Below are 18,616 nucleotides of genomic sequence, written 5' to 3'. Positions count from 1 at the left end.
AGTGCTCTACCACTTGAGCCACAGCACCACTTGGGTTTCCTGGTGGTTTATTGGAGATAACAATCTCATAGCTGGGCACCTGTGGCTCACCCCTATAATCCTAACTACTCAGGAGGCTGAGATCTGAGGATCACAGTTCAAAACCAGCCCAGGCAGGAAAGTCCGTAAGACTCCTTATCTCCAATAAACCACTAGAAAACCAGAAGTGGTGCTGTGGCTCAAGCGGTAGAGTGCTGGCCTTGAGCTGAAGAGCACAAAGACAGCGCCCAGGCCCAAGTTCAAGCCCCACGACCGACCCCAAAGAAAAAAAAAAAAGAATCTCACAGACTTTCCTGCCCAGGCTGGCTGTGAAACGCAATCCACAGATGTCAGCCTCCAAAGTAGCTAGGATTATAGGCATGAGCTACCAGCACCTGGCTCTTTTTTAAGGATAGCTATAGAATTTAGATAAATAAAGCACTAACATATGCTGTCTGTCCTTAGCTTCTCTCTTACCCAAAGTCCTATTACATATGCAGCATGGCAGTCCGTAAATCTAGTAAGTCTATTTTCTTTCTCACTTCATCTATCTGTGACAACAGTCCCCTGATTGGTATAACAGAACAAAATGCCTGGTAATCAAAAGACTGTGCATGGACTTTGGTACACCTTAACTAGACATTTTTAAAGTAGAAAGGTAGCATACCTGTAAATTCTGGTCCTCAATGATTATCCCATTATCTGCATTGCAAGAGATGGGGTTCCAGGTCTACCCCTCAGAATTTAAAACAAGATCCAAAGCTCAGAAGAAAGCAAGATGACAAGGCTGGAAGTCTCAATGTGGTCTTATTCCAGGAATAAACCAATAAAAACCTCTCCAGTGAATGGACTGCCAGGTGTAGGTGTTGATAGGTGTAAAACTTGAGTGATCTGAAGGTATACTGAGAACTCATTCCACCCCCCCCCAAATACATTGTCTGTCCTCCCATTCACTAAAGCAGCTTTGCCCAGTTAAAGGACCTTGAAAATCCCAGTCTACAAAAAAGCAAAGTATGAGCGGATCATAGGATTAACACAGCTAGCATAATTTAGACTAAAAAAAGACACTTAAAAACAATCTACAAAGAAAGGAAAAGTGACAAATGATTTATCTCTAGCTTTTTCTAGCCTGGGAGAAGCCTGAGGATTGAGGTAGCAATGCCATCAAGACACAAAGATGATAGTTACTAGTAACCAAATAAGCCAGGGTCACCCTGAAGAGTTAGGGGCTACAATAAAGAACACTTGCTCCAAGAGCTCATTAAGCTGTTTTTAGCATGAACCATGGAACTGGGACAGTGGCAGAATCCTCATGGGAAAGGAAAATGACAGAAAGTCACACTGACAAAGAAATGTTGCAGATAGAGACCATGACCACAGCCCTATAATCAACCCTCAATTTTCTGGGATAATAATCAAAGCTTAGCTTGTTAGCTTAGTCCTCAAATCAATCTACCATCATACAGAAAGTTAACAAGAAACATCACTCTTCTTCCCATTCTTCTCTAGTCCTGCAAAGAAATGAAAAGGAACCGCAAAGCATCTTGAAGGCAAGGCAATGAGCAGAAAAAGCAGAGCAATGGCCCCAGTACTCCCTGAGATTACCCCATTTAGCATCCACAAGTAAGAACTCATGGTTGGAAGGCCATGCTTTTAAATGAGGGGCAGAGGGAGGAGGAAGGGCATCGGGTCAAACTACTCTGTCATGGGTTAAGTTCACAGGACACCAATAAAGACAGACAACCCACCTGGACTCTTGACTGAAATGCCCACACATCCCCTAAGTCACCTTGTCTCAAACCAGTCTCTAAGACACTCTCCCTAAGCAGCATCAATAGATTTTCCTGTTATCACTCTACACAACCAGTCTTTCCCCATCAAGTCCAAACCTTCATGTTATCCTTGGCAGGAACTGCCCTAGTTCTTGCCATATCATCACTCTCCCCAGCTCTAGAATATATATACAGAATTACTTCCTCACCCATTGCCAGAATTTCTACATGATTATGTTTGCACTCCACCCTTTTCCCATAGTCTTTCATGATACCTTTGAATACAAACCCAGCCAAGAAAACATCTGAAAATCATACAGATGGGGATAGGGAAAGGAATCTCAGGTGCTGTATGGCAGAACGCAGGAAGGACGCTCCATGGTGAAGTTCAGAGTAGGCGAAGTACCAGGACTAAGGCCAGAATGCCCCATACCGAATTCAACTTTTCTTTGTCCTTCCCTTCTCCAACCGCAGGGCAGTATCAGTGACATCACCCGTACCCCAATATGGCTCCCTTCAGGGTCCCGGCCCCAGAACTCATTTGAACCCACTTTCTGAAAGACCTACTAGCATACACACAAGTAACAGTCCACTCCCCATTCTTCAGAAAAGTCAAACCCCAGCCAGAACCTCCTTGCTGGAGCACTGGGTTTTTCCTAAACTGGGGAAAAGTGAGGGAAAACAGTCAAACATAAGCAAAAGAAAACAGGTAATATTTACTGCATTTTGGTGTGATCAATTCGAGGCTCAGAAAGTCCAACCATTCATTTGGTCTGGACTCTACAATCCTAAAGATGGCATGCTGACAGCCCACCAATGGAGCTACACCCCACTGGACAGCAAGCAGGGAAATCATTCTAATTCCCACATCCAGACCCCTTTCCACACCGACCCTGGGTTCTCAGGCCCGCTTCCTTTTAAGCTGTCATGTCTTCCTGGATGTCAAACTGGCTCATCTGACACTGAGTGCAATCAAGACAATGACAACCAGGTTTCCAAACTGCAAATCGCCCCAAGTTTTATTTGTAGTCCATACAAAAGAGAAAAAAAAATTAAGGTTTTCTAACACCACCTACTTGGGGAGATGGGGAATTGGGACTGTATCACACACCACAAGCTAGAACATCAGTGGTGAGCAGGAATTTGGACACATGCCAACTGACTGTCCCAATAGAATCTCAGTCTCCAACAGTCTACGGAGGGGCACAGGAGCAGTCAAGGTCCCCAGGACTGCTGGCACAGCTTGGCGCATAGGAAATGGTTGAATTAACCCACTCTTGGCCTCCCTCATATCTGAAAGAAAAAGGCGCCGCCAACCTCAGCTGCAGGTTGCTTCCCCATCCAGACGACCTTAAATACCGCGCATAAAAATAAAAGGGAGCCAGGAAAAAATAAAAACATATGAGACAGACTCCCATTCGGGGGAGATGGGATGCAGGGTAGAGGGGAAACCGCAGGTCTATAGCCACTAGCAAGATGTGCTGCTGAGGCGAAGGAACAAAGTAGATTACTGCCAAATATGTAAAAGGATCATCTCCTGGGGAAGGTCCACGTAATAGAGGGAGGGGATAAAAAATTGCAACCAGGAGAGGTATGGGCCAGAGTGGTTAAAACCTGGGTCTGCACCCTACCTATCTCTCCTCTCCCTCCCTCCCTGTGGTGCCCCATCCCCAGGATGGCCCTACATGCGGCGCTGGTAGCCAGAGTGCATCTGAGCTGCCCGCAGGTAATCATTATAGGAGCCCGAATAGCGTGCGTAATCGGAATGGGCATCGGGCAGGCGACGGTAATCCAGCGAGGACTTTGTCGGCGAGCGGCGGAACGAAAGCTGCGACTCTGATAAACGGCGGTAATCAGAGAGCTCGGCTAAACGCCGGTCGGAACCATACCTAGTCGAGAGAAGAAGACAGTTGGTGAATGAGACAGTCGAGGGGAGGGCTCCAGGCATGGGGGAGATGCCAACCAATGGGGACAGGGAGGGTGTGATCAGATTGGTCTCCAACAGTTTTGTTTCCTTTGGTCAGAAGGCTCATCATCCTACCCAGGCCACAAAAATCAAGCCTGGATTCAAGTCATTGGGAAACCAAGTCCTCCACTGAAGCCCTCCCCTTCCAAACTGGCCATAGTACATTTTTGGCCTCCATTCCCAAACCACAAACTACCCCACCCTTGGGCCCTAACAGAAAGGCCTTGATTGTTTATCAACAGAACGGCGAACAAAAGCAAGGTCTCCAAATTCTCAGAGTGGACGCATCTCATGAACTTGCCTTCAGCCAGTGAGTTCCAAAAGGGACTATTCCTTCACACCCAGCCCACCAATGCCAGGACAACCAGATAAAAGGCTTATGGATCCTTCAGACAGTAGGAAAAGCCACGGGCCACAATCGTGCAAGAGTGACTCCAATGGCACTTGAGCTAGTCTAGACTGGTGATGCCTTTCTTGAAAGGGCTGACTAGCTTAGCTGGTACCACCCCAGGCTGAGCACTATGCTCCAACCTGCACCCTAGTGGCCAGGAAAGTTCACAGACACCAAACCCCTTGGCTTCTGGACATCCCACAGGAGTAAAAACCACCAAGGGAGGGGCCAATGGCGCAGTTTCCCTCCCATGCCAACCTCAGCCCCTTGCCCTATGCCCCAGCTGGGGGCAAAGGCGGGGGGGCATACAGTACCTTTTCGACATGGCGACAGCCTTTTTGTAGGGATCGTCGTAGCTGGCCCGGGGTGGGGAGAGGCGGGTACGCTCATAGGGCGGCGGGGTGCTGTTGGCGTTGGCAACGGCCCCCTGGGACATGGACAGGTAGGCTGCAGACGGCTGACCTGCCCCATCGTAGGCACTGCCAGGCTGGCCACGGTAGGAGGCAGCAGCCTGGGGATGCTGCTGCGCAGCATAGGAAGCAGCCAGTGAGGCTGACGACTGAGTGCGGTAAGGAGCTGCCAAGGTGGCAGAAGGCTGGGCCCCATAGGCAGCTGCGGCGCCATAGGAGCCAGTGGCTGCAGCAGCCGACTGAGCCCCATAGGAGCCTGACAGGCCCATAGATGCTTGAGCCCCGTAACTATTCAGCTGGGTCTGAACCACCGGCTGGGCCCCATATGAGCCAGCCATTGGGGTAGTGGCTTGTGCAGCATAGGCAGCTGGCTGGCTGGCATAGGCTGCAGCTGTGGCTGGCTGTGCCACATAAGCAGCAGGCTGAGAAGAGTAGGAAGCAGCCTGCTGTGCAGCATATGGGGCAGACTGGGCATTGTACGAGGCCGAGGGCTGGGCATTGTAAGAAGCTGCCTGGGCTCCATAAGCTAGTGAGGAGGCTGCAGACTGGGCCCCGTAGGAGGCTGCCTGAGCCCCATAGGAGCCGAGGGAAGAAGCTGCTCCCTGGGTGTTGTAGGAGGAAGCAGCCGCACGAACCCCATAGGAAGAGGCAGCTTGGGCGCCATAAGAGGATGGCTGGTTACCATAGGAGGCAAGGGAGGAGCCCTGAGCCCCGTAGGAGTTGAGTGAAGAAGCTGCAGCCGCCTGCCCCCCATAGGAGGAAAGGGCAGAGGCAGAGGGCTGGGCTCCACCATACGGGCCAAGTGAGGAAGCTGCGGCAGACTGGGAGCTGGGGCTAGCCAGCTGGCCCCTGTATGGGGCCCCAAGGGAGACAGAGGGCTGAGCGCGGTAAGAGGCTGCCTGGGCTGTCATGGGCTGAGTCCGATAACCAACACCCAAAGAGGCAGAAGGCTGGGCCCTATAAGCAGCTCCCAGCGACACTGAGGGTTGGGCCCGGTAGGTGGCTGGCTGGGCGGTCAAAGGAGCCACATAAGAGGCTCGGGGAGGTGAACGGCGCAGGGGGCTGCGGTCGCGACCAAAGAAAGGTGGTGTGGGTTGACGGGCTTGCCCATCAAATCCACCCGTGCTGTTGCCAAAAGCCTGCTGGTAGTCGAAGGTGGCAGAGAAGCCACCAGTTCCAGGGAATGCCGTATCCCCAGCCCCTGGTTTCTTGGTCTTGTCCCCAGTCTGGACAGCCAGGCCAGGCCCTTTCTTCTGACCCTTGGTTGAGAGTTCCACGTTGATGCGCTTGCCCTTCACTTCTTTGCCGTTGAGCTGCGCGATGGCGGCTTTGGCATCTGCTTCCTTCTCCATGTGAACAAACGCGTAGTCTGATAAAGCAGCAGACAGAGGGTTAGCAATTAGGGGGGCAGGGCATGCTACCTGATGGGTCCCAAACTGGACACACAACAGCACCCAGCTGTTGCCAGCTACTTCCAGCCTCCAAACCCTCCTCTCCAGGAGTATGTTATAAAATGTAGCTCCCATAAAACAGAGCTACTGAAAATCCCAAACAGTCACCTTCAACTATGGCCTTTTCCCCATTCTTCCCTTTCCCCTACCACCTCATCCAACATCCTTGTGAGAGAAGAGATGAACTGCAACACAGCATAAAAATCTTCTCAGCTCCTGTAAGCATAAACCAGCAGACCATATGCAGAAGGCATTCCTGAACCACTCAATTATCCAGTGTTCTGAACCCAAGCTCACCAAATAACTACTCACTTTGAGACTTAAAACACTAGAAATGATCACTCACATTCAAACATTGAAAATGACCACTCACTGTGAAATGACCATTCACAATGATCCACCTCTCAGCCTAGGCAAGAGCCAGTCTACAGTGAGCAAATGAGTGGACAGTTCACCAAATTCCTCTTCCCCTTTTTCACATTACTTCCCTTTTTTTTTCTTTTTCCAAAGCACTTCCATGCACAGAACCTCTTTTGGACCTTATAATAAGGTCGCAGGACAAATGATCATCATCCTCACTCTACAGGTTAGCAAACACACTTACGAGGTTTTATGCAGCTTTGCTCCAAAAATCACTACATTAATGTAGGAACCAGAGGGCCTATTCTACATCCCTTTGCTTCACCACTGAAAAGCCCATGTATAAAGCAAGACTGTGTAGTACAACTAAAAACTGTTAAGTTTAGGTGAAATGCTAGATTCTATGTATATGTGGTGTCAATGAGGTACAGGAATGGAAAATAAGCCTTGTGTCTCAGGCCATATTACATCCTTCATCAACTCTTTACTCTTAAGCTTCTGTTCATTAAGCAAACTGTTTACAAACAAGACCTGGTTGTTCAGCTACAATGCAAGAAGCTGGAACTGCAGTTAGCAAGCTAATTCATTCAAGACCTCAATGAGTGTGGGAGACCATCTTTGGGTGTCAAAGCTCTAACTACTACTACATAGGAGAACACTTTATGAACCAAAATGATATAAGCAAAATCTGAAGAACAATGATAGAAAGCTAGTAAGGCTTTGCATATAACCACATTTTGGACCTGTAGCTACTTTTAAGAAGGAATACAGGTGCCAAGATCCAAGCTCTCTGTTGTATAAGTTAAGAAATGAAAAGATGCCAGAAACTGGTGACTCATGTCTGTAATCCACGCTACTTGAAGGCTGAGATCAGAGAATCAGCCTAAAGCCAACCATGACAAACAAATCTAAGAGATTCTCATCTCCAATAAATCAGAAGCAGAGGCATGGCTCAAATGGCAGACCATCAGTAGCCTCAGGGGGGAAAACAGCTAAACAAGTGCATAAGGCCTTTTATTCAGGCCCCAGTACGTGTGTGTGTTCCTATGCGTGCGTGCGTGCGCGCGCGCACACACACACAAAAAAAATGAGGGTGGGGAGAGCAGAGAAGAAAAGCTACCTGAACAAAATCACTGAAGCCCCATTCCCCCAAAATAAGAAAGTCTTTTAATGATCTCCAAACAAGTGTCCCATTTTTGGAATTTTTGCCCTTTGGCGGTTCCTATATAACAGCTCTGAACTTAAGAACAATACCACCAACCTCATAGTAATAAACAAGCAGCAAAAATCAAGAGTAGTATGGCATAAAGGATCCTGGGCTACAAATTTTAAAAATCTAGATATAACTGATTTAAGAATCTAGATATAACTGATACAAGATCTTAAACTTACCATTTATTTCCCTATCTGACAAGTCTATTCTGCCACTCTCAAAGTTAGAATGTTCAAGTGAGAAGACGAAGTCCTTTGAGAAGCATACATAGCAATAGAATAAGGAAATGTGATGATTCTTCAGCCATACAAAATAACGTTGAAGAATATTTTTATCTTTAATAAAACAGAATGCCATCTGTGTGCATAAACTTCAAAGCTGCAAGATGATACAAGAACAATGTAACTATCACAACTGCCAGTCTTCCAAACACGCCATTGTCAGAGCCTGAGTATTTGCCAACTGTGAAAGCTAAGTGTTCCTTTCCACCTGACCATACATAGGCACTAGAATTATTATATGATCTCCCATCTCCACTTTGGGTAGTTACCTAAAATAGTATCTCGTGGTCTAAGATATCTTTAAAAGCAGAAGCTGAACGGACCCTTAGGAATGACAAAACTATCTGAAGTACGCAAAGGCACTTGCCCACTCAAATAAGAAGAATGGAGAGAGATTTGCTGAGCTTGTCGGGCTCTCCAGACACTATGCTACATTCTTGATCATTCTGTCTACAACGTTCTAAGACCAGAATGAGCTTATAAAAACACCAAAGAAAAATTTTAACAGATTTATTAAAACAACTGGATAGCCAAATGGTGGTGGCTCACGCCTGTAATCCTAGCTACTCAGGAGACTGAGATCTGAGGACTGTGTATCAAAGCCAGCCAGGATAGGACAGTCTGTGAGTCTTATCTCAAATAAACATCCAGAAAAATGGAAGTGGTACTGTGGCACTGTGGCAGAGCACTCACCTTGAGCTGAAGAGCTAAGGGACAGTGTCCAAGCCCAAAGCCCAGAGTTCAAGCTCCATGACCAACCCAAAAGAAAAAAAAATTTTTTTTGGATAGCCCATTATCTACTCCCTACTTAGATTTTTTTTTTTTTTTTTTTGGGGGAGGGTCCAGTCGTGGGGCCTGAACTCTGGGCCTGGGCACTATCCCTCAGCTCTTCAGCTCAAGGCTAGTGCTCTACACTTGAGCCACAGTGCCACTTCTGGCTTTTTTCTTTTTGCTTATGTGGTGCTGAGGAACTGAACCCAGGGCCTCATGCATGCAAGGCAAGCACTCTACCACTGAGCCACCTTCCCAGCCCCAGACTTTTTTTTTTTTTAAAGTCAAGAGATGAAGTGGTGCTAGGCTTGATGATATACAGGCAGCCTGCTTAATACCTGGGAGTCTGAAGCAGGAGGATGGAAGTTTGAGGCAAGCCTGGGTACACATCAAGACTATCTCCAAAAGGGAAAAAAAAGTGATAAAATTTAAAAACTGACATTTCAGGATGAGGATGAGCATACACAAAGCCCTTGGCTCAACTCCAGCACTACTGGGGGGGAAAAAAATCAAGATTATAGATATAGGATTCAACTAACTGCCCAGATAAGCTATAAAAGTTCATAGGGAGCCAGGCACCAGTGGCTCACGCCTGTAATCCTAATTACTCAGAAGACTGAGATCTGGGCTGGGAAGGTGGCTCAGTGGTAGAGTGCTTGCCTTGCCTGCATGAGGCCCTGGGTTCAATTCCTCAGCACCACATAAGCAGAAAAAGCTGGAAGTGGCACTGTAACTCAAGTGGTAGAGGGCTATTCTTGAGCTGAAGAGGTGAGGGACAGCACCCAGACCCAGAGTTCAGGCCCACGACTGACAAAAAAAAAACAAAACAAAAAAAAAACAGAAAAACCCTCTGTATGGTATTTCCACAATAGTAAAAAACAAAAACAAAAACAAAAAAAAACTGAGATCTGAGGATCACGGTTCAAAGCCAGCCTGAACAGGAAAGTCCATATCCAATTAACCACCAGAAAACCGGAAGAGGTGCTGTGACTCAAACGTTAGAGTGCACACCTTGAGCTGAAGGGCTGAGGGAAGAGTTCAAGCCCCACAACAGACCAAAAAAAAAAAAAAAAACTTGATGGGGAAAGCCATTGATATGCTCATAGTCATATTACATTTGGAAGTTTCTAACCTGACATTGGAAGTATGACAAAGATGTCCAGCTAATAATTCAATTTCATCACGTCTTAACTCAGCCTCATTACAGTGAGGCACCGAGCCCAAACTTATACTTATCAAAGATGCCCAGAAAACCAATTAGTTCTAAAACAATGAAGACTAGAGATCTGCAGAAGTGTGCAGGGACCCACTGGACCACAATGCTAATTCAAGGAAACTTCTACAGGGATTCACTGCATTAAGATTAGCAAGTAATGCTTTGCAGAGACCTCCTAATGATCCATGGAACTCTAGAAAACAAGTTTTCCTACCCCAAGGCTAAAAATCTTTCATTTGAAACTATAGAGCTCTAAAAAATGGCTACCCACAAAGAAAGACAGTATTTTCTTCTGGCTTTCAGACCTCCCTTGAAGTATGGAAGTGGTTCCTGAAGCATGTCTTTGAACACCCAATAGGATGTAGTTACAGAGTGGCTATGGGGCTGGGAATGTGGCTTAGTGGTAGAGTGCTTGACTAGCATGCATGAAGCCCTGTGTTCAATTCCTTAACACCACATACACAGAAAAACCTGACAGTGGTATTGTGCCTCAAATAAAGAGTGCTAGCTCGAGCAAAAGAAACTCAAGAGACAGTACCCAAATCCTAAATTCAAGCCCCAGGACTGGCCAAAAAAAAAAAAAGAGTGGTTATGACCATTGCTATGGAGAATCTTACTCTACAAATCATACCTAAGCTCCTGGAATATCCAAGCAACTATGTTCTTTTACCCCTGTGAAATAAGAGAGCTAACTGTCTTGTGCTATACAAAGCTTCTCAAAGACCTGATGGCCAAAATTAGGAGACTCAAAAAAAGTATAAATACAAACTATCTATAGAACCAGAGTAAGTGTTTTTCACTTTGAGACCTCATTTTCTTTCAGCTCAAAGAGAAAGGCATCAGTGAAAGATGATGCTCAGCAGATACGATGATCAAAAGCCTTCCTTCCCCAGTCTCTTAAAATACATCAGGAAGTCTGTTACACATCAGCCTAAAATAACAGGTTAGGATCCTCCCTTGAGTTAGTCAACATATTTCTACTAATAAATATTTGTTTACAAAAGGACAAAATACAAAAAAAACTTTCCCTCTCAGTCACAGCCAGTTGTTCTAAAAATCATGTTCAATTATCACGTACTTCGCCCCCCCCCCCCCCAACTTCTATTTGGTGTCAATCTCAAGCAAATTTAGGCAAATTTTTTGCTTTCTCTATCACCTGAGAGCAAACTTCTTAACCATTTGAGTTCCATGGAGACTGTCCCAAGATACTAGATTGTAGCTCCCAATCTAAAAGCCACACTGCGTAAGACCCATAAAAGAAACTCAACACAAAATTCACATAGAGATTCATCCACCCCATCCATTGCTTCCCAAGTATCCAATCTGAAACCCTTCTAATTCTTTTGCTCTAAAAGCAAAAATCCATACAGCCTGCCTCAGAGCACCCAGCAGGAAAGCCTGATTCCGGATAGCCGTGGACTTGCATAACCTGAGTTGAGGAAAATAGAATGCAATATTAATGCAGAACAAACACTTGTTTCTAATAATGGACACTACAACCCTTTACACATAAAGAACAAGGAATGGCCCAAAAGATGTGCCTCTCTAGAACTATATGAACAAGCACCTCTGCACCCACATTTGTATCCTATCTTCAAATCTTCCCAGAGTATGAGCAAGAATGATGCCCTACACCAGGGGTATAGCACCACATAGATTGCTCTCCACTTGCATTTGTTTTGAAAACATGGGATATAGCAAAGTTTACTCTGATCTGGTTCCAGGAGGAAGAGTGTCTAGGATATGCCATCAAAGATCTGAGTATGAGCTTAGGTTTAAGAACCCAGACCAGGGGTTGGGAAGGTGGCTCAGTGGTAGAGTGCTTGCCTTGCATGCATGAGAGGTCCTGGGCTCGATTCTTCAGCACCACATAAGCAAAAAAAGCTGCAAGTGGTGCTGTGGCTCAAGTGGTAGATGCTACCCTTGACAGCTGAGGGACAGTGTCCAGGCGGAGTTCAGGCCCATGACGACCCCCCCCCAAAAAAAGAACCCAGACCATGGGGGGCGGGGGGAAACAGACACATCAACTGGGTCCCAAAATTCAAGCCTAAATTATGGTGACACATTTTCTCAAAGATAAGGCGATCTGCCTTGAGAATTTGACTAATGATGAGTCCTGAGCAAATGGTGTTTAGACTCCTAATCTAGAAGCCCCCAAAGTTTAAAAGAAAAAAAAAACAAAACAACAACAACAAAAAATAAACCCACAAAGTTTAAAGAAAACCTCTCTTAGATTTCTTCCAAGGTCCCCCTAAGCCCAGAATCGTGCTCTGCAAAGTCACCAAGCTTAGAAAAGACTGACACTGCCCTGGGACACCAGCTTGGCAAATAAATACTACCCACAGCGGGGCCTTCATAAAACAAGCCTCCAACAATACACACACACACACACACACACACACACACACACACACAAAGACTCAGGTTTCCAATTGATGGAGGGAAAAAAAAAATCAAGCCCAAAGGGGGAAAAAAAATCCCAGACTTAAGAGGGTTGGAAAACACAGAGCTGCCACGTCTAAACCCATCAAATATTAAATACCAAAGGAGTTTGGAAGGGGCCCCTCCTGCGCCCGTGAGCAAACCTAAGCCAGACAGTAGTAAAAGATCCCAGCCCAAGAAACGTCCAAGGGCCCCGTTACCTTCCGCTTGGGAGTATTCATCGGGAGGGAACGCGAGGGAGGCTTTGGGGCGTCTGCCCACACCTTTTCCCTCTTCCCTTGCTCTGACCGACGTCTGGAGAGGAAGTGGGGAAGTGGCGAAATCTTCCCCGCTCCATGATCCGGCTCGTGCCCGTCACTTCCCAATTTCCGTTCGGTGCCAGGCCCAGGAAATCAGAAGAAGGCACGCCCCCGGTACACTCAAGTCTCTGGCGCGTCCCCGGCCCCGTGGCTCAGCTCTCAAGTGGCCGCCGCACCCACCCAGATCCGCCTTCTCCCATTTGAATGGTGCCTGGACCGCAGGGGAAGAGGGTGGCTCTCCCCAACGCGCCCCCCAGCACCTCTGGCACCGCTCCCGCGCACTTCCCCACCCTTCCCAACCGCGCAGTGACCGACCCCGGTTAAGGGGCGTGGCTAGCAGGCTGAGTGCCCCTCCCCAAGCGCGCCCCCGCCCCAGAGCGCGCCTCCGCGTTACCTTTCACCACGTCACACTCGATGACGCGTCCACGGCGCTCGAAAAGACTGCGCAATTCTTGGCTCGTACATGCAGCCGACACATTGCCCACGAAAATCTTCCAAGTGTTCAAGGGCCTTGGGCGCGACATCTCCACCACGAGTGCGCGCCCCGGCCGCAGCTCGTGGCCGTGCAAGGCCTCGATGGCGCGCAGCGCGCCTGCGTTCTCGCGCATGTGCACGAAGGCGAACTGTTTCATGACGGCGCAGCTCATAACCGTGCCGTAGGGCGCGAAGAGGGCAGCCAGCTCCTCGGGCGTTGTATCCGCTCCATCTACGTTACCTACGAATATCTTCATTTTGCCGCCGCAGCCGCCTTCCCGGAGGGCCGGGACCTCTCCTCCAGCGACAAACGAAACGACCTACCGACCGGCAGTCCTCCCCAGGAATGGCTGGCGACCGAGAACCCCGCCGCGCAGGCGCTCTGATATAGCCAATCAGAGCTTGGCTCCCGCGCGCGCAAGCAAACCAATCAGAGATGCTTAGAGAAGACACACTCAGGAACAGCCAATCCCAGAGGACCTAGAGCCCGCTCGTTAGCGGAGAGGGTGGGAGAGAGACGAGCGCGCGCGACCAACCGCCGCTACCGGGGGAGGGGGGTGGTTGGCGTGGAGGAGCGCGCGCGGGCGGCGCCGGCGACCGAGGCCTAGTCTGCGGAGCGGCCTCTGGCCGGGGTGGGGCGGAGAATAGCCGGCCCGCAAGGAAAACTTTGTTCACCCGGAAGTCGGGACTCCTCCCCTCCTGGCAACCTGGGTTAAACCAGCCTGGTTTGGCAGCGCGAATGTCAGCCAAGTCCGGCCTCGCTGGAGAAACCTGCACAAACGCTCTCAGTCTGCAATTGGGAAACATTTCCCTTGCTACGAATTTATTCCCTGGGATCACTGAGGCCCTGGCAGACCCTGCAAACGAGTGAAAAACGGGAGAGCATTTCTGCCTGATGGAATTTCCAGTCAAGAAATAAGGAGATGACTCTACCGTCTCAAGTTTCCACAAGAGAAAGTTGGTAACAAAAAAACCACAACGATGATCCGTGAGGCCGAAAGTTGAGGCTTTAAAAAAGAACAAAAATATGGAGCTGGGAAGGTGGCTCAGTGGTAGAGCACTTGCCTTGCATGCATGAGGCCCTGGGTTCGATTCAAGTGGTAGAGCGCTAGCCTTGAGCTGAAGAGCTGACGGACAGCGCCCAGGCCCAGAGTTCAGGCTCCACGACCAACACACACACACATCCCTACTCATAGAGCCTGGTGTGGGTGGCTCACGCCTGTAATCTTAGCCACTCAAGAAGCTGATAACTGAAGATCCACATTTAGCCAAGGAAGGAAGGTCCATGTGACTCTTACTTCCTGTTAACCACCAAAAAGCCGGAAATGTAGCTATGGCCCAAGGGCTAGAATCCTAGCCTTGAAAAGAAAAGGCTCAGGGACAACACCCAGGTCCTGAGTTCAAGCCCTACAATTTACAAAAATAAAACAAAAAACAAAAAAAACTGGCCATCAGCAGACAACAAATATGCCAGTACTGGGAATTCCAGCCTCCATGATTGTGGGAAATTGTGTTCTTCATAAATTATGTCTGTGATATGTTGTTATACATCTGAAGACACTATAAATTTGAAATACCTCTAAGTCATCTGAGTGGAGATTATCAGTGAGGAATTGGATATGTGTCTGATTTAGGGGAGAGGTCTGAGTTAATCATATAATTTTGTTTGTTTTTGGTCAGCCATGGGGCTTGAACTCTGGGCCTGGGCGCTGTCCCTGTGCTCTTCTGCTCAAGGCGGGCGCTCTACCGCTTGAGCCACAGGGCCACTTCCGGTTTTCTAGTGGTTTATTGGAGATAAGAGTCTCACAAACTTTCCTGCCCGGGCTGGCTTTGAACTGCGATCCTCAGATCTCAGCCTCCTGAATAGCTAGGATTATAGGCTTGAGCCACCAACACCCGGCTAATCATATAATTTTTTGTGGTTGTTCTGGAGTTTAAACTGAGGGCTTGAGCACTGTCCTTAAGCAAAAAAGTTCAGGGTAGCTTTTTGGGGGGGTTATGTTGCTGTTGTTTGGGAGGTAGCTAATTGAGGCTAAGAGTCTCACAGACTTAGGCTAAAGAATTAAAACTATGCTGTTTGTCTCTCTGAAAACCCTATTTGGTACTTTTGCATAAAGATTCAAGGTACACTTACTTATACTGTACCACTTTCCCAAAAGGAATCAAAGCAACTTCTTCAGGAATAGTTAAAAAATCATTAATATATAACTTACACATTGAAGTCATGAAAAAAGTATGCTCACCAGCACACAATATAGTTGTTGAAAGTTCTCAACCCTTTTTTCCTCACTGCTTCCCTAGAAGAAATGTATTTGTTTTCTAATCACCTCCATACCCATTACAGTGTGTATGTGTGTATGTATGCGTGCACACATGCACACACATGCACAGGCACATGCACAAGCTAGTTCTGGGACTTTGAAATCAGGACTTCACACTCTTCAATTCCCTTTTCCCGCTCCAGGCTGGCTATCACTTGAGTCACAGCTGTACTTCCAGCTTTTCACTGGAAGGCTTCACCATTGTGCTGAACATAACCCTAGCTACTCAGGAGGCTGAGATCTGAGGTCCACAGTTCAAAGCCAGGCAGGAAAGTCCATGGACTCTTATCTTCAATTAACCAAAAGCCATAAGTGGAACTGTGTCTCAAGTGGTAGAGTGCTAACCTTGAACACAAAAGCTGAGGGATCAAACCCAGGACTTCATGCAAGCACTCTACCACTAAGCCACATTCCTAGCCCAGCATGAATGATTTTTTCTTAATAGATATATAGATTCTTTTTCTTACAAAGTATGGATGACAAAAATATTTACTTTCAACACTTTAAAGTAAGAACCAATATAAATGATTAGAAACATAGACTTAGGACCATACTTCCTGGGCCTGAATCTAGACTCTGTCACATTCTTTACTGTATAGCCTTGAGCAAGTTACATAACCACTCTGTGCTTCTGTTTCCCTCATCTGTAACATGGAAATATGATAAGCATATGAATTTGAAGTGTTTAGAATACAATCTAGAACATAATTAGTAGTATTAGCTAATACTAAACTTTCCACTTTAAATGAGTTTAAAAGTGCATCAACTTAAAGAAAACTATTCATGGGCTGAGAGTGTGGCTTAGTGGTAGAATGCTTGCCTCACATGCATGAAACCCTGGGTTCAATTCCTCAGTACCACATACACAGAAAAAGCCCAAAGTGGCGCGGTGGCTCAAGTAGTAGAGTGCTAGCCTTGAACAAAAAGCTAGGTGAGGCCCAGAGTTCAAGCCCCAGTATGAAATAATATGGTGGCTAAGCCTGTAATCCTAGCTACTTGGAACATAAAGATCTGAGGGTTGCAGTTTTGAGTCTAGGGGCTGGGGGAGTTGGGATGTTTGTTATCTCAGGCTACAGGGCAATTGCCTGGGTGCCATGGGTGCACTTGTCACCCAGCAACAAAAGGAAGCACAAATAAAGAGTTTCAAAGTCTAGTTGCATACCTACAGCACAGAAAGAGGCTGGAAACATATAGCTCAAATGGTAGAGTGCCTGCCTAGTAAGTGTGAGGCCCTGAATTCAAACTCTAGTACTGCCTCCTGTCCGCCCCCCTGCCCCCCAAAAAAGGTATTTGAATAATGTTTGATGGCTAGAAAAAAAGGAAAATACACAGCTAGAACTGGGAATGCTGATGTCTTACTAGAGTGGTAAGAATGGTGACCAACTTGGCCCTAGAGGGTTAAACCAACTTATAGCTCCAGAACAGAGGAAGAGGGAAAGCAGGAATTGGCTATGGACAGAATCCAGCAGTTTCTGCAATACCTAAAACTGGAGAAAGGTATCCTGGGTTTAAAACCATTGGTTCCCAGAGACTATGGGGAGCTGGGGAATCAACCAGCAGAACAGGGTCCAAGGACAGGCACTGGAGGCAGCGCCAGCAAGATTAGAGTGCCAGCAGGGCTTGGGTAATGGGAACAGAGTCAGGGGCCTTAGAGCCAGGGCCAAACGAAAACCCACTGCCTGGTTCAATTTGAAGCAGCTGGCACAGAGGTCATTTGTAGTCTAACAGTTTACTTTGTCCTAAAAGTAGTTTTGTTAAGAATAATAAGCCTCATGTGGCCCAGTGCAGAGTTCAGAAAACCGGAGTAAGGTGCCAAGAATACAAAGCTCACTAGCCAGGGCTAGCAGTCATAGGTATGAGGATCTTTTTCAGGCTTGCTTCTAGGGTCCATATGGCCTTAGAATCACTGCCACTGCTACCTTAATGTAGGTGTGTCAGGCTCTGTGCCAAATACTTATGAAGAGCTACTTAGGTTAATTAAAAGCTTTTCACTTGTGAGTAAAAGAAATCAACTCAAGCCAGGCACTGGTGGCTCATTCCTATAATCACATCTACTAGGGAGGCTGAGATATGAGGATCATGGTTCAAAGCCAGGCCAGGCAGGTTAAGTCTTTGAGACTCAACTTCAAATAACTACTCAGATGGGCTGGAAAAGTGGCTCAGTGGTAGAGTGCTTGCCTTGCATGCATGAGGCACTGGGTTTGATTCCTCAGCACCACATTAGCAGAAAAAGGCAGAAGTGGTGCTATCCTTGAGCTGAAGAGCTGAGGTACAGTGCCCAGGCCCAGAGTTCAGGCCCCACTACCGACCAAAAACAAACAAAAAAAACTACTCGGAAAAAATTGGAAGTGGTTCTGTGGCTCAAGTGGTAGAGCCCTAGCCTTGCACACAAAGAAGCTCAGGGGCAGAGCTCAGGCTCCAAGTTCAAGCCCCAGTACTGACACATGAACATTAAAAAAAAAAATTTACTCAAGTCAGATTAACTGTTGAGATAAGATTTCACTATGTAGCCTACACTGTCCTCAAACTCACCATCCTCCTAAGTCTCTCAAACACTGAATTGCACACACACACAAGGATACCTAGAATTTCCTTCCTTTCCTCCTCCTTCCTTTTTTCTTGGAAGGATGGAACTCAGGGCCTTTTGCATAGTAGGCAAGTGTTTTTACCTCTTACAAAATTCTGCACCCAGCCAGACATGGTGGCTCATACCTGTAATCCCAGCTTAGCTACTCAGGAGGCTGAGAGCCGAGGATGTGGTTCAACGCCAGCCCAGGGAGGAAAGTCCGTGAGACTCTTATCTCCAGTAAACCACTCAGAAAACCGGAAGTGGTGCTGCTCAAGTGGTAGAGCACTAGCCTTGAGCTGTAGAGCTGAGGAAGAGCCCCCAGGCCCAGAGTTCAAGCCCTACGGGGGAGAGGGGGGTGCGGGAATCATGCTGGGGCTGTCTTGAAACGGTGATCCTTGTATCTCAGCTTCCTGAGTAGCTAGGATTACAGGCATGAGCCATCAGCATTTTTGTTTTTTTTTGTCGGTTGTGGGGCTTGCACCCTGGGCCTGGGCCCTGTCCCTGAGCTCCTCGGCTCAAGGCAAATGCTCTACCTTGAGCCTCAGCGCCACGTCAGGTTTTCTGGTGGTTAATTGGAGATAAGAGTCTTATAGTCTTGGGGCTGGGAAGGTGGCTCAGTGGTAGAGTGTTTGCCTTGCATGCATGAGGACCTGGGTTCGATT

At 47.4% G+C, this 18,616-nt stretch overlaps 1 protein-coding gene across 2 annotated transcripts in view; it reads right to left on the bottom strand.

Moving 5' to 3' along the window:
• LOC122105330 (RNA-binding protein 14) overlaps positions 1–13,447 on the bottom strand; it is a 28,216-nt gene extending 14,769 nt beyond the window's left edge. The window contains exons 1-3 of one of the 2 annotated variants that reach the window (XM_042676541.1): positions 12,985–13,447; positions 4,462–5,926; positions 1,296–3,679 (exon numbers count right to left, since the gene is read on the bottom strand). In XM_042676541.1, coding sequence (XP_042532475.1) covers positions 3,472–3,679; positions 4,462–5,926; positions 12,985–13,321 — 2,010 coding nt within the window. In that variant the 5' untranslated portion in view covers positions 13,322–13,447 and the 3' untranslated portion in view covers positions 1,296–3,471. Of the gene's footprint in view, positions 1–1,295; positions 3,680–4,461; positions 5,927–12,984 lie in introns of those variants that run through there. The other variant, XM_042676544.1, reaches the window with a different exon arrangement.
• Between the last annotated feature and the right edge of the window lie 5,169 nt (positions 13,448–18,616).

The sequence above is a fragment of the Dipodomys spectabilis genome, unplaced genomic scaffold, assembly GCF_019054845.1.
Source record: "Dipodomys spectabilis isolate Male_0828 unplaced genomic scaffold, ASM1905484v1 ptg000030l, whole genome shotgun sequence".
Taxonomy (NCBI): Eukaryota; Metazoa; Chordata; class Mammalia; order Rodentia; family Heteromyidae; genus Dipodomys; species Dipodomys spectabilis.
Note: the sequence above shows the minus strand (reverse complement) of the source record. Positions and strands in the feature narration are given on the sequence as shown.